General features: G+C 38.4%; 1 protein-coding gene across 1 annotated transcript in view; it reads right to left on the bottom strand.

Moving 5' to 3' along the window:
• Window positions 1–1,062: 1,062 nt before the first annotated feature.
• wtip (WT1 interacting protein) overlaps window positions 1,063–16,155 on the bottom strand; it is a 28,839-nt gene continuing 13,746 nt past the window's right edge. The window contains exons 3-8 of the mRNA XM_055036952.1: window positions 8,364–8,431; window positions 7,184–7,246; window positions 6,480–6,610; window positions 6,254–6,305; window positions 5,769–5,837; window positions 1,063–4,435 (exon numbers count right to left, since the gene is read on the bottom strand). Of these exons, the coding sequence (XP_054892927.1) occupies window positions 4,283–4,435; window positions 5,769–5,837; window positions 6,254–6,305; window positions 6,480–6,610; window positions 7,184–7,246; window positions 8,364–8,431 (536 nt within the window). The 3' untranslated portion in view covers window positions 1,063–4,282. The remainder of the gene's footprint in view (window positions 4,436–5,768; window positions 5,838–6,253; window positions 6,306–6,479; window positions 6,611–7,183; window positions 7,247–8,363; window positions 8,432–16,155) is intronic.

Here is a 16,155-nt window from a genome sequence, read left to right on the forward strand (position 1 = left end):
GTCCCTAGATTGTGTGATTACAAATGTTCAGTATCTTTCCCATTTTTTATATCGAACATTGGAAAGAGCATTCCTGATATCAGCCTTCTTCATGCCCCATTTAGCCCAAACTTTGTACAATACTGCACCACAGGGGTGCAGTCTCTCATTTAGCTCAACAATCTAGTGCTTGCATTCATTTTGGCGAATCAAAATAATCTACCCATTCAGTGCCAGCATTTTTTATTATTCTGCTGCTCACTTTTTCATTGTACAGATTTATACGGATGTGCATCGATTGGTGCACGTGTGAAAATACTTTAACTAAAATCCTCTTTCATTTCTGCAGCATGTAATCTCACACTGACAAATGTGGAAAAAAGACAAATCTTTAATTTGATAACTTTGATTCAATTATATAAAAAATAATGTTAATAATAATCCCTGCTGCTCATACTTTGAACAACCAGGCCTTCATCACGTCACACACCGCTGTGACTGAATGCATGGATCAAATTCGATTTGCCCTTGAATTGGGAAAAACTGCCATTCTTCCCATATTTAATTAAACTAACTTTGCTGTGTGGGAGTCTTTCCAACAGAGGTCTTTAATTGCAATTACAGATTTGACTTAAAAACTATTATGTCATTTAATTGTTTGTGCTGCACTGCCGTTATCTAAAGAATAAATAAACATGAACTTACTGAAAGATGAAGCAAAAACACCAATAATAAAGGCCAACAATGTTACAGAAGCTCATTATAGGCAGTGATTCACTACTAAATTAATAATTCCCCTTAATAATATTGCATGGGAACATGGGCTGGTTGGTAATACTAACATATCCATCGCCATGGAAAACCTTGTTTTGACTTGTGAAGTCCAAACCATTCTTGACTCATAACCTTTCCCTACACTTCATATTTGTGAGATTTGTAAAAAAAAACAACTTTGAATTAAGTCAATCACACTGACCTTGACAGAGAAATGGCCCAAGTTTTTGGACAAGGACTTCTCCTCTTTACAATCCAACTTGCTTCTTGAATCAATGTAGTTAAGAAAAAAAACAACACTTTTTACAGTTAGCTACAAAACCACTTTATTGAAAAAGCAGATTGTCATCTACAGTTAAATGATACGTTCCGATTTTAATACATTAAATAACTTTAGACCTTTTCATGTTTAGATAAATAAATCTAGTCTCCTTTTTTTAAATGAACCATCTAGGTAATCAAAACACTGAGCATTACAAAACGATGTGACAGATGTTGAGATGTGCTTGATGGAACTAACAGTAGAAGTCATCTCTTTCCAAGTGATTTATTTGTTTATTTTTGATAGGAAACAAAATAAAAATAAAAAACTAGCCTCTTTATGAAATACAAATCAAAGTAGTATTTTAAAAAAGTAAATTAAGACATCTTTCAAGGGAATACAATCCGTTTTTGTTAAGTTTTTCTTGGGCAATATTAGATTAATTCATAGAATGCCTCAGTCTTCAAGTACAGCACGGGTGACTTGAACCTTGCAAGAAAGGTGAGGATGATCATACAGTCTGCAGTCATTTTCTTCTCTGCTTTTACAAACACAATATATTACATTCACATGATGACCCCTGCCTTCACTCTCTGTTTTAAACACATTCAGTAGTATTTATTCACAATTGAGTGTATTACAGCATTACAGTATGGGTCAGTGTATGCACAACATGGTTGGTGACATTTTTATTTATTTTTTTTCCGCTCTGGCTACAACCTCAGATGGGTGACGGATGTGCTACAGAGAAAATTGGATGCATCGGTTCCAGCGTCTTTTAATGTCATCATCAGATTTTAACAGAGATAATCGGGGTCATCCTGCTGGTTGCTGCGCTGCCCTGCAAACACAGTGAGGTGCATGTGCCAGGGGCCTGCCACTAGTACACACATACTCTCTCTCGCTGTCACACACACACGCACACATAGATATTTCAATCAGCTGCTTTTATAAGCACAAACCGTTGGGGTTCATCTGCAAAAATGACAGAAACTCAATTGTTTGTTTTTATAGTAAGCAATTTTGAAATCTGGTTTCAAACCATTAACATCCAAAGAATGTTTAAGCGAGAATCAGTACAAGCAGAAATAGAAAGCATATTTCAAAACTCAAAGATACTGTATGTGAAAGAAACAGTTTGACATTGTTTTTTGTTTTTTTGGTCTAATGTCTTCCTATGGACTCGTACACAAATACACACAGGCGCGCACACACACACGCAGACACACTCCAACACATAAGTGCCTGTGATCGCGAGAACACACACACACACACACACACACACACGCACACACACACACACACAAGCAACGATGGGTGGGGATCCCTTAAAAAAGCACATGGGCGGAACCAGCAGCTCCATGATTTCAAGTATCCCCTCTCCCCACATAACACATTAGCAGACTTTGTGCAGAACACAGTGGGACATACAAGCACATCTCAATAAATTAGACTATCATTAAAATGTGTATTTACTTCAGTAAAAAAAAGTGTCGTACAAACACACCAAAACTCATACGTAGAGTAATTGCATAAAGAATGGCATAATTTTGGGGACTACAATTATAGTTTTAGAGTTATTTCAAAATAACCACACTTCTTTCTTTCACTCAACGTTCCGTTAAAATGTTTCCAAAATCCAATTTTCATAAGTAACATAAAAATGTTCTGAGAAACAGATTTTTTGAATGCAATATCTAAAAATATTAATGGGAAGTTGAGTGGAAGGAAAACACCTCCACAGGGCTGATCACCTCCTTGCCCATTGATGCATTAATTCATGCAAGTATTGAGAGCATATACTGTACCATACAGTACAAGCACATAGTACTTAGTAGTCTGACATTTCTACAATTAATCTTTTTTCAATCGGTCGTAAATATTAATTGAACTGAATTTTGTTAAGTCACATGCCATTGTCCAAATTAACAGAAACAATGGCTTGAAATATAAAACTCTGTACGTTATGAATCAAAACAACAGTAATTTCATATTTGAACAAAATTTCTGAAATAAATGAACATTTTCATAATATTCTAATGTATTGAGATACACTTATGTGGACATTTGTGGACAAGTCAAGCTTGCTCACAGTCATGGGTGATGTGATTATATGACAAAATAACAGTGTTGGGAAATAAATGTTGAAGGAAAAAAATATTTTAAGTGAGCATGCAGTTGTGTTATTCAAATTTAAGCAGCTATGTTAGAATTGATGAAAGAAAAAAGGAGCTGAATTCTGGAAATTTCCAAGTCTTTGTTGAATATTTGGGTGGAACAGCTGAATTTGAGTTTCGAATGAAAGATGTGGCATGCTGCACAGTTTGTTTAAAATTACTATTTGGAGTATGCAAACATCAGCTTGGCAGGGATAAATTTGTAACAAAATGAACTGTGTCTACGTACTTAAAATAGAATAAAAGAACTGCATGTAAAAACTACAAACCCACATCTGCTTCCTGTGGATCTCTGACCCTCTGACAGACATGAAGCGACTCGAGGAGAGATAATGCAACAGACCCAAAAGCTGCGGAGGCTTGAGTTACACCTCCAATTATGTCACACTCACAGATACACACACCTAAAAAAATACAATCTACATCTAGGATCTTATGTGGAAAACGTCTGCGAAATATATATTCAATATAAAAAGACGACCTATGTGCATCTAAAGTTTTCTTTCTGTTCATAATATAATCATCAATTAAGACACTGCTTGTGAATCTCTCGAGGTGTCATCTCGGACATCTACTTGGAATGTCAGTCGGTTTCTCTGGGCTTGTCGTGCTACTGTGACGTCGACACAGTGGAGAGTCGTTTGTTTTTCTTCACAGCCCTGCGTCATGATGCTGGGGGTCCTTTGCATAGCCTTTTGCAGGGCTCTGTTTCAGTGTTGAAAGCTGCACGGAGAGAGAAAACGCTCTGAAGGCACTGCCCATCTGGCCCGGCCATCGCCGGAGGCTCGTTCTCTCAGCTGTGACAACCCTGCATGAAGCTCTTCAGTCAAAACACAAGAAATCCAGGAACTGCTTCTTTAACAAGAAGAAAACGACAAAGGTTGGTTCTACTTGGGGCCCTCTGGGTGAGTCTGGTTTTGGATTATGCACCCAAATGATAAGGAGAAAGAGAGGAATGGAAACCCTTTGAGTTGCTGGGTGTGCAGCGCCTGGAAACATGACCATGACTGCTGGAGGAGTGGGCGACCATCCTTCTAAACCCCACTGCTGGTGCCCTGGAACATCTCGAAGGCGGAGCTGGGTCTCCTTCCTACAATTCAGTCACATGGAGGGGGTAGTTCGGGGGTGGGTGGGCGGGCAACTTTGACTGGAGTCGTTGGATGTGGCAGTTGTGGCAGAGAAGGTGACCTTCAAGTGGATAACAGCGGTGACCTTCCTCATCGTTCAGCTGAAGACCACAATCCTGACGAAAACATAAACATGTCACAGAGAAGGTCAAGGTCAGATTAATATTTAGCTTCCAGTCCAAGATACACTGCATCATGTTACAGCCAAAGACTGATGTATTTTATGTGCTTTTGTCTTTACTAAGTCAATACTTTGAAGAACCACCGATATGATGTTAACAGCTTTGCAATGCTAAAAAAACAAAATCTTTTTCATGAAATAGCTCATAAATGTGCAGTTCAGTTTCCCTAAAGAACTCTGTATAATTTAGACAGAATTACTTGCGACTTCCTTTTTGATCATTCTTGCATTAAAACCAATGTGACAAAGTTCTTAATTAATAATTGCCCTACAGCATTGGGTGGGGATTTGCCCCCCTGGGAGACCACTGAACAATCAACAGGAATTACATAAACCTGAGATTCACACCTAGACAAAAGAGCTGAACGCATAAACTGTTAGTGCAAGGTAACTTTTAATGAGTGAATTATAATCTATCCCAGGTTAAATGCGAAATGATGATGCTACCCTGTTTTTTCCTAATGCGTAATAAATTTACTGAGTTCAGATGCAAACTTCAGCCTCTTCCTGCACGACTCGGTTGAATGATTAACCTCTGCTTACATTATGGTCTTTTCCCAGAATGTCAACGATTCAGAAACATTAGCAAGTCTTACCCTTCTGCTTCTGCTGATTATTGTTGCATAAATGAGATTTAATTCCTCTGAATATAAATTAAATGATCACAGCAAGGAGGTGTGAAATTTTTCTGGGGAAAGTTTTGTTTTTCACATCATTCTTGTTTATTATGCTAAACTTACATTTTGTGCAATTTTATATTTCCATTTGGGTCTCGGCTGCTTCTAAAAACATTCTAGGCATGTTTTGTATAGCCCACAGCCCTGTCCTAACTTGTTCTAGAAGCATAATAGGTCACCTTTAAATTACGAAAGGAAACGGTGTGAAGGTGGAAGATGAGTGAGGTTTCACAACAAACCCCCAGCTGAGAATGAAGCACTGGGCTGGAATGTGCTCAGTCAATGAGTCACAATGTTCAACTGCATCCTTGGGTTAGTGTCCAGAACCGTGATTCATTCTCACTGGTGTAAAAAGTCTAGTCTCACTTGTCTGAGAATGTGCAGTTCTCAGACAGGTTCACGGCGCTGATGGAGAAAATGTGTAAATGCGCTAACCATTTGCCAGCCAGAGTGGCATGGCTGTTTATTTGTAGTCTCATTCATTCAGAGGAGCTGAATCATACACAGAATGATGCTAAATTCATCACCAGCCAAAACAAGAGTATCACAGCCTGGCCTTACTACTGCGTGTGAATGAAAGCTGTGTCTCACCTCACAGTGGTAACACTCCACATGGTAGTCCTTGTCCATAGAAACAACCCGGATGGTCTCTTCAGAACCCTGCGAGAACAAACTCATAGTCAGGCCTTTCCTTCACACCAGACTAACTGCTGCAGAAAAAGAAATCACACACCGCTGTCTTCAATTTGATGTAAACTAAAACATCACCTTCTCTGCTGCTCCGATAAACTTAGTCTCTACTGTCCTAATGATAACTGAAAACTTCAAGATCCTATTCATACTAATGCAATTATTTACATTTTTCATTTGCACCTCTTTTGTTTGAGTTCTTCAAACCTCTGGTTTTTTTAAAAAGATAAATAAAAATCTCCAAAGCTCACTGCAGCAAAGAGTAGCACTCACCAAGTTTCTTCAACAATCATTTATTTTACAAGGCTTTGTAGTCATCTTTACTGGAGGCGAACTCATCAGAACGGTAGTGATAATTTAAAGCATGAGGTAATTTAGCTTTTTACCTGGGCAGGAAGGATGGGCTGGTTGCATGAAGCACACTTCGGAGCAAAAACCCTGCATTGAAAAAGAAGATATTACAACACGAGTTTCATAAGTGATCATGTGTTGATCTCTTAATCTGTTATGGTCCTTAATTGCTACCATGATGACAGTGAAGCAAATCAACGCTAACAGAACACCTTGTCGGCAATAATAACATTGTCTAACTGCAGATGAAGTGTTCCTCACGTGTGATAGTCTTTGACACAGTAGATGTTGTTTTCCACATCTACGGTGAAAGGCACTCCATCTAACCCTTCTTTACACACAATGCAGCGGAAGCAGCCCGGATGGTAGGACTTGCCCAGCGCCTGGAGTATCTGAGCGAGGACACAAGCAAGAACAAGCAAAGAAGAAAAAATACTTAATACTTTCTTCCTATTAATAAAAATACACAGAGTGTGGTATGCATTTCATTTACTAGTTAGAAAACTTCCAACTGCAAGGTGGTTGCACTGAAATTCATTTATAGTTATCAGCTTAAAGGTGAGTGAGAACAAACTTATTTTAACCAAAAATTCAGCAGACACAGACAAACACCTGCAGATATATAAGTCTTATATTGAAAGAAATTGATTTAGAAAACATTTTTCTTTTGACTGATTTGGTCATTTTTTCAATTAGGTCTAAAAAAAAAAACTCATTTGCACATGGCTTCATATTTTGGTCTTTCTGATTATGTGATTTTAAATGTTAAATAACTGATGTCTTGATCAGTTACTGAATACTTGAGTACCCTTTTCACCACATACGTTTTACTCTCTTGAGTAATTTCTTGGATGTCTACTTCTTACTTTTAATGCAGTAAAAATATGTTGCGGTACTCTTACTTGGGCACAATTTCTAGATACTATATCCACATCTGTTCTCAAAATAATGGAGGAAGTTCTCACCATCTCCATGATGAGGTGACCACACACAAAGCACTTCTCTGCCGTCTGCTGGAAACCAGAGTACTGTGGGGAAAGACGAAGTGCACAATTTATTTCCTTCAGTTCGGACACTTTAAAAGATTTTATGCCAAACTATTGGCACCTAAAGCTGATTAACAGGAAAACTGATTATTCTTAGAGTCACCTATAGAGGGCGCTCCTGCGCTCTTTCATTCACACCAGGATGTCTTTGTCTCTCTGATAGCCACTGTCTCTTTCTGGGAGTTTTTCAGTTAATCAAATTTACTGTGTTGATAGGGTGAAATGTGTTTTATAGTTATAGTTACAAAAACACTCCACATCTTGCTGCTCGTTCCGTCAGATAATAAAAGTGACCATCTGCAGGACACAGCCCCCCTCACTCCTCCTGGGTCACGACCTGAAGACACTGAGGGCTCGTCAGAAGAGACGCAGCTACCAGGTGGAGGTGGGAGGTGTTGATGGGCCGCCCGCCCACTTCCCATTAACGCCTCTCCGAATCCGCCATCTGCCACAAGAAGCCTCCCCCCATTCGCCTCCCCTCAACACCACCGCAGCCTGAAACACTCCCGCGGTGACGGGGCAGACTAGACAAGCCTCAGCCACAGGAAGGCGATTAGTCTTCATCCCGTCCTCTGGCCTCCAGCATCAGAGGGGTGGTGATGGTGCGGTGCAAAACAGGAATTTCAGTGTTTCCTAACATATCAGCGAGTTAATCTTTAAGGGGAAGCTGTCTATAAACAGGAAGCGTAGTCAGCAGCATGTGTTATGAGTTCGTCTAGATTATGAAGCTGTTTACAGGAACCAATCGGGAGCTTCAAAGTCCTCCTCTGCTTCACTTTAATAAGTTAGGTGTTTCGTTGTTTCAGTTGCTTTGTCGTAAAAGTTTCAAACAAAAGTAACTTTGGGCACCACAACCCTGCCCAGCTAATGTGAAGCAGATGAGACCAGAAGTTGTTCAACACTCCTCCTGCACCTCTAAAGCGACTGTGTGTGCAGCAAGAATGAACACATGAGGTAAATTTGGTTGAAATGAGTCGAAATTTAGGGGGAGGTGCTGGAGTTCCAATTACAGCACTTAAACTGTTTGTTTCTGCACCTTCTGTCAGCTCCCCATGATCAGTAAAGGAAAATCCATAAACATGAATGAGCAGAGACTCACCAGGAAGTCCTCTTCACAGTACACCTTCCCATTGACGTTGTAGAAGGCCTTCCCTCGTAGCCTCCTCCCTGGAAGAAATCACAAAGGAAGTCTGTTAGTAGGAGCACTTAAGTAGCATGCCACTACAATAATTATCGTAGTCTTATATAATTAAAAAACCACGAAAGATTTCAGACTGAAGTTGTTTTAGACAGCTCAATAAGGAGGAAGGATTAGTGGAAAATCAATGCAATTGACTGAGTTTTCTTAAATCCACAACCTTTTCGCTAATGGACACAATAAACAACTTGATTTTTTTACACATAGGCCTGAATTGGAACGTATGTAATTAAATTGATCAGATTGACTGCTTATTTCTGTAATAACGTGGGTCAGTTTGTCTTGCAGACTGCTTTGAGATGATTCAATATGACACATTGAACAGAATTGAATAAAAGAATAAATCCTTCTGGTTGTTCAGAAAGTTATTGATATTGCTGATACAATACTGACAGCTCGCAGCATAACCACATTACCTATATTGAATAATAAAAAAGAAAATCCATTGCTACCTTTACAGTTGTTAACAGCATATCTCTAATTAGATACCTTTGCAACCTCTGAATATTGTAACTTTACAAACCAAATAGGTCTCCACAACACCTGTAATTTTAAATTAGTTTTGCTAAAGAATAAGAATGAAGAAGTAGACATTGGATCTTATTTTAAAGTTGTATTTAATGCCTAAAACAGACATTTGTTTCCAAATGGCGTCGGAAATGTTGCTACGTAGTTGTGTTTTACGTCACAGTTAGTTAAGAATAAGTAGAGTGACAAAGTGCTGTTAGTATATCTGGATGCCACAATACATCTCACTCCCTGTGTCTCTGTGAAACACAGGGAGTGTCCACAGACCTGCAGCAGCTCAGCACAGAGCAGATGGCTGGCGGGGGATTGGTCAGTTTTAAGCATTCGTCTACTTACTGCAACCATTGATCCTGACACAACTCCATTTACACCATTTACACAATCAATAAGCCCTGCTGTTTTCCAATGGTCCTGCTGTACCTCCTTGCTTATGTAGACAACTGCCAGAAATACCAGCAACAATTGACATAATAAAGATGAACAGGAGTTGAAAACTGTGACTATATTAACAAGACATTTCTGCTATTTTCAACCTTTGTGGAAGAATTATGAATCACCTCTTTGGTATTTTAAAACAACAAACAAGTCGCGGTTCAGCGGTACTGGGCTTGTACCAGTGTGAAGGCTGAATTCCTCTGGTCCAGCTTTCATTCACCAGAATCCAAGTTTGAATCTAGTCTGAAAAGAAAAAAAATTCTGCTGCGAGCTGGCTTCTGCAGCCCCCCGCCACGCATCTCACACAGCCCGTCCATTCAAATTCATGTACTGGTGGCTGTGTTTCTCTGGCAGCACTATGACTTCACACAGAAGCCTGGCAGACCAAACCCATGGATCTCATAAATCTGACTGGATTAGTCAGATTTAATTGTATTCCAGAGTCACTACTGGGTTTATTGGTCTCCCAGCATGGACAACCCCTTTGTTTTTACAATAAAATTTATGCAATTGCTGTATTTCAAATGCACACCCAGAGTCAAAATGCTGGGAAATGGTGAGGCAGTAACAGACGCATAACCGGCCGGGGATGCCCAGGAATGCTGTCTGCACAATAGGTGAGACTTTTAAGACTCTTAAGCTTACTTTTACTTTTTTTAAATCACATTTTGAGGAGCAAGATGAAAAGTTTAGTGAGAAGTCGGTTTGGTCTGTGGCCTCTGCTCTGCAGTTTGGGGTCTGGAAGGTGAATACAAAGGCCCCAGTACTGATGACTATGTGGAGCGCTGCTAGGGGAGCGGGCCGACTGAGCAAACGGGGACATTCTTTCTGTCTGAGGTCACTAGCTGGTCCCATTCATCCCCCCTTGCACCTCTCCAGCACCCGCTCCCTGCCCGCTTCCCTAACTGAGAATAACGGAGAAAAAGGAGGGGGTGGAGGGCTCCGTGCCTTCTTCTCCCCCCATCCCTGTGGCCTTTTGTCACCAGACAGCGCAGCAGAGAGGCTGAACATCCTCAGTGTGGCAGGGGATACTAAAACTATCAGCTCTGTTTAGAATTTGCAATTTACTTCTGGGAGCTTGATTTAAGAACTAAGCCCTCTTACTGCTTAATGCAATTGGTTTTATTTCTGGATTAAACATCCAAATTGAAATGGTGCTTGGGTTAAAAACTGACTTACTTTTGGTTTAATTAACCAGTTTCTATTCGGACAGAAGGATGGAGCACGCTAAAGTGTGAAAATACAAATATACCTCCATTCATTTTCTGCATTACATTCGTCAGAGACATAAATATATGAGACGTTATCTCCTCTCATCAGGCGTCCTCACACAGATGTTACAGTGTGCTTGTTCAGTCCAGGATCCCAACATGTGCTCTTCTTGATGCTGGTTGCATGAAATATTGGATCATTCAGAAAACAGGCCTCATTCTGCTAATGCACTCATTTTGCTGTTGCCATGGATATCAGCTTTCATAGTATAAAAGTGAACTGATGTGTCATCATGGTGGAGGCATTATTTGACTAAAACGTCCTCAGGTGCAGATTCTGCAGCTCACAGTTTCTATACGCAGTACAGAAACTGTTTTTTCTACCCTTATATTTCTGGAGTCAAGTTTCATTTTTCCTTTCTATCGAATTCAAGTCTGAACATTTTATGAATCTACAGGTGAGATTCAAAAATTTGCAAGATGGTTTTTTAGCAGCACTGAAAACAGTTTTAGGTAAATAAAAACAAAAATGTCAAAATTCGCTTAAGGGTTACTTACACTTAATGACTGGGATACCACATGTCTGATAGAAATGTGGTATTTAAATATCAAACTTTAAAATGTGAATATAAATATGGTTTACAAATACATACTCTGTAAACTTAGGGTGGTTTCAGAGAAATGAACCACAGCTGTCATATAAAGAATATAAAACTGAAACAAGTATGTTTATCTAATAACTGATTTTAATTAAAGCAGAAAAATAAGAGGTTTTTACTCCAGCAAAAAATAACCCAACCCACTGTCTAATACAATTAGTTGTTATTTTGGTTTTAATTTATAGACTTCAGCAAAAATACAGAAATAAAAATCTGCTAAAGTCAGCAACGTTTTTGAAGTTCTTAGAGAAAAATATTACACCTTGATTAGAAAAATGTCATCTTTTCCATTTTCAGTGAGATGATTAAATATGCAGTCAGAGCAAGTTCAAAGGGTGTGAACTTGTATTTCTTGTTAAAAGTCACAGTAGTACAGTGTTTGTATGTTAACTTTAATTTTGCTGTCTTTTTAGGCCTGGGTTTGTAAATTACCCTAAACAATGCTTGTTTTGTTTTTAACATATAACGTTGTTTACTATTCTCTCCTTGGAGAAATGAACTTGAATTGAATCAATATTGTTTGAAAGAAAACTGGCCTCTAAACTGTGTTGAGACATGTTTGTGGTTTATTCAGAACATCTGAAGTCTAACCTTGTATAATTTGTGGTATTTATGATACACAGTGACCACACTTTAAAAATCCTTATTACATCTAGGATCTTAGTTAAACTGATTTAAAAATATAATCCATAAACTTAAATGTTTGAGAAAACAGCAGAAACCTAAGGAACAACAAGAACTCATCAATGAAAGAAACTGGTTTGGCAGAAAAAACAGACCAAAAAGACAATGGGAGACGCAGGAGGAGGTAAGAGAAACTCACTGGATTTTAAGCTACTGGAAATGTGAATAAAAAGTGACAGGAGAAGCAGGTGTGACTAATCAGGAAACTGCAGCACACTTAGGCAAAAACCCCAGCAGGGAAACTGAGGTAAGGCTGACTAATAACCACACAAATTAATAACAAGCGAGCTAAGCAACACAATAGAATAAAACTGAAACACACACTACATACTTACATTAGAATGAGAATCTAAACCAAAAGCAGGAATGAACGGTACGGAAAACCATTGATAATTTAATAGCAATTCATTGTCAATACTACAAACACTCCTCCTCCTTTGATTGGGTTACTGTCAGATGGAGCAACATTGTAATTGAAATGTTGTATTGTTAGCTTGTATCGCTCTAGATTTCTGTCTAAACAGAACCGAAAACGCTGATTCAGATGTTGGAAATTTCAAGTCGCATTCCAACATGCAGCATTTGTCAACTTCCTCGAAGTCATATGCCTGGTGATGTGCTTCAACATGAGATGGATGTTTTTCCTCTGAGGAGGAATTTGTTGCAGGGTAGTTTTATTCTTGGGAAAAGCTATATTTTCTATTTTATTAACAGAAAAATCAGAAGTTGTAGATGCAGCGACTCTGTGCTGTTAACAGCTGAAAACGTGCAATCATACTTCTGACAGTAAAATCACATTGATTAGCAAGAAAATACGTTAGAGGCTCTGAGTATTCAGATGCAGTGCATAGCCTGCATTCAAAATCTAGCAAATGTTTTAGTTTATCTAAGAGCTTTGCATCAACATATTTATGATAGTGCAGTCTTTCTGATTGCTTCATATCTCAACGGAGGAAGTAATGCTTTTAGGTCAATTTTCTTCACACATTTGACACACTGCAAAAACACAAATCTGGGTTATTTGGTTTAGTTTCTAGTGCCATTATTTTAGTTCACTTTAAATACAATGAAGCTAACATACAAGAACTTTTCAGCAAGAAACAGGAGCTTGATTTAAGCCAGTCATTTCTTGATACTGATGAAAATGTATTAGTTATAAGTGAAATAATCTGCCAGTGGAACGAGGCATTTTTCAAATTTTATAAGTTAAAATTCTTACCATCAATATTAAGAAATTACTGACTTGACACAAGCTCCTGTTTCTTTTTGAAAAGTTACTAGTAGGTTAGTTTTGTCTTATTTTAAGCAAACTAATATATTTGCACTAGAAACTGGACCAAAAATACGTGGAAACATTTTGTATTTTTGCAGTGCACTCACAATCTGCTTTCTGCAGTGCATTCACAAACCAAACGGCACCAAATACCTCCAGCCAGCATTTTGTATCGGCTTGCTGTTCCTCACTGTGCCTTGATTTAGCAACCACTGCTGGAATGTTTCACAATGTTAGGTAATGTTAGAGTTGCAACTTTAACAAAAGCAACTGTTAAAATCAGTTTGAACAATTTATTTTATTACTGAAATCATTTGCAAAAATATCATCACATAACACTGGACAAGGATAAATCTACCTCTGACATCCCTCCATTGTTTTTTGCAGCTAGACACATTCCTTTTTTAGCTACCAGTTTTCAGCCGATGTTTCAATTTTTTGCACAATCTGGGTAAATTGCACACTGACCTACTAATTTAGGTCTGTCTGCTGGTTCATTAGAGGCCAGAGGAAAATGAGCAGACTGGTTCAATATAACAAAAGCTCAACACATTAAACCTTGAAAGGCAATAGATGCCATTCAACGTTTCTTGAGACAACTAGAAACAGAAAACTGAGATTAGGGTTGGGCACTTATCATATCGTTTATCATTTATTGTGAAAAACCTCTTATGATAACAATTTTGATTCATTGTTGCCTTGGTAAATTTCAATTAATAATGCTAAATAAGAAACAAAACTGAGTGTATTATCAAAAAAGCGTTTAAAAAATATTTTCTCCATTGTCTGTTCCACAAGAGCATCAATAAAGTTGAAAATATGATTAAATCCAATTTCTGTGTGCAGCTCAGTGATTTAAATCACACTTCTTCAAACAAGTGGCATCCTGGAGACGTTTGTTTTTAAGAACAGTGTTTATGAATAGCTTTTTTAAAATAATATTTTTTATCATTATCACAAAAGTACCACTAAATATTGCTATAAAGTTCTAACTCCATGTTGCCTTCCCCCTAACTAAGGTTCCTGTTCACACAGCCTCACCAAAATTGGACGGTAGCAGATTTGTGAAACCTGATCCAATGAGTGATCAATTTTAGCTGTGACATTTAGGTGTTTTAGGCTCAGATTTGGTGTAAAACAAAATTCCCTGAAAACATGAATTCATCCTGCTTTGTGATAGCGGTTCAGGCTCCTGAGGGGTAATGGAGCTCAACTCGTCTCAAACTGGTTCCTTGAACTTGACAATGAGTTCACGGTACTCAAGTGCTCTCCAAATTCACAACACTTTCCGAATGCAGCGGATTGGAGGGAAGCCGACAAAATGGAACATTCTGACATCAAAAGTTATTTTTTCAGCAGCTGTAAGGTGAACATCTTAATAATTAACACAAATAGAGGATTGAAAAACATCAGCTTTTGTGCCATTAGAATGTGTTAGATGATTTGAGTTGCAAAAGTGAATGAGCTTTTCAATAATTAAACACTGATTACTAGCTGCTGTGACTCCTTTTGAGCATATGGACTTAAATTTCAAACTATTAAATGCATATGAGCCTTGTTAATGTCACATAAACTCCAAATTTAGCAGAGGAAGTTCTAGTTGTTGCTTTTTCTCGTGCACCAAAGGGACCGTGAAAGAGAGGATTAATGAGAGCTTCTTCACTTTCCACCTTTCTGCATATTTTGCTTTGAAGTCAATATTTTACCAAAGGTTCTAGTTCATGTATTTTCAACTGGTCTGGTCGCCTGCTTCTACAAAACATACTTAAAATTGATTTTGCATACCTTACTGAACTGAATCAACTTCAGACTAAAGGAAGATGTAAATGAGGCAAAAGATCAAAAAACATATAAATGGTTTATTTAAATGTACCACTTTGGCTTAAACTTGCATTTCTCACACCTCCCAGTCTTCAGGTTATTATTTTACCCACAAGCCCAAACAAAGCAGAAATGTTACATAGAGGGTGTCAAAAACGCACCACTTCTCCCGGCTCGTTAGCCACAGCTCACCGACCGTTCTCTCTGCTAATGAGAACATCTACTCGTTTCCTGCAAGCTGCAGACTTTTTGAACAGCATATATATATATATTTAAAATCGTAACTGAGAGTAATTTATTGCTTCAGAATGTAAACATGCTGGACAAGTTTTAAAACAAATCAATCTTCAACTTCTCAGATTTAATCCAACTGCTGTCAGCTCCAGTCCGACACCCGAGTCCTCCTTACTCTAACACAGATATGAGCAACTATGAGCTGTCCAGGTGATGCTAACTGGCTAACGAGAAGAAGTGGAGTGAGTGAGCAACATGTGTGTCGTCATCCTGCTGGTTGGTCAAATTTTATGACTTTTACAACTTCTGACAATTTCTTTCTAAAAATCATTTTGCTCCCTCCATCTTCCTATCAGCTCTGAGCAGATGTAGAAAACAAAAACATCTCTGCAGTGTGATGCTGCCACCACCATATTTCAACACTCCACAGAAGGGGTTGCTGTGAACCGTTTGTTTACTGCTAGGTTTGACATTTTGAAGTAAGCCCCTCTGATGCTAGAGGTTTCTGTGTCCTCCACATGAACCGATTTGTCGTGCACCACTAAAATATTTCATCTTCTTATGAAGCTGCAGAAAAGTTCAATACTTTTGTGACTCTCACACTTCCCTGACTACCCAGACTCCTTCCCCGTCATGTCTTTGTACCACACTTTTCCAATAGAAATGTAGATTTTCTAAACAGAATTGCTTTGATGAAGCAGGTAAGGTACTGACCAAGAGTTGAAAATGAAATTGAAAAAGCCTTTTTGTTAACTGAAATAAATAAAATTGTAATCAATGGGGGGAATTTTAAACTAACTGGAACTATATTGTGAATTCATAAAACTAGTTAAAACATACTGAAATTA

This window comes from Poeciliopsis prolifica, unplaced genomic scaffold, assembly GCF_027474105.1.
Source record: "Poeciliopsis prolifica strain line A6 unplaced genomic scaffold, Auburn_PproV2 SCAFFOLD011, whole genome shotgun sequence".
Lineage (NCBI taxonomy): Eukaryota > Metazoa > Chordata > Actinopteri > Cyprinodontiformes > Poeciliidae > Poeciliopsis > Poeciliopsis prolifica.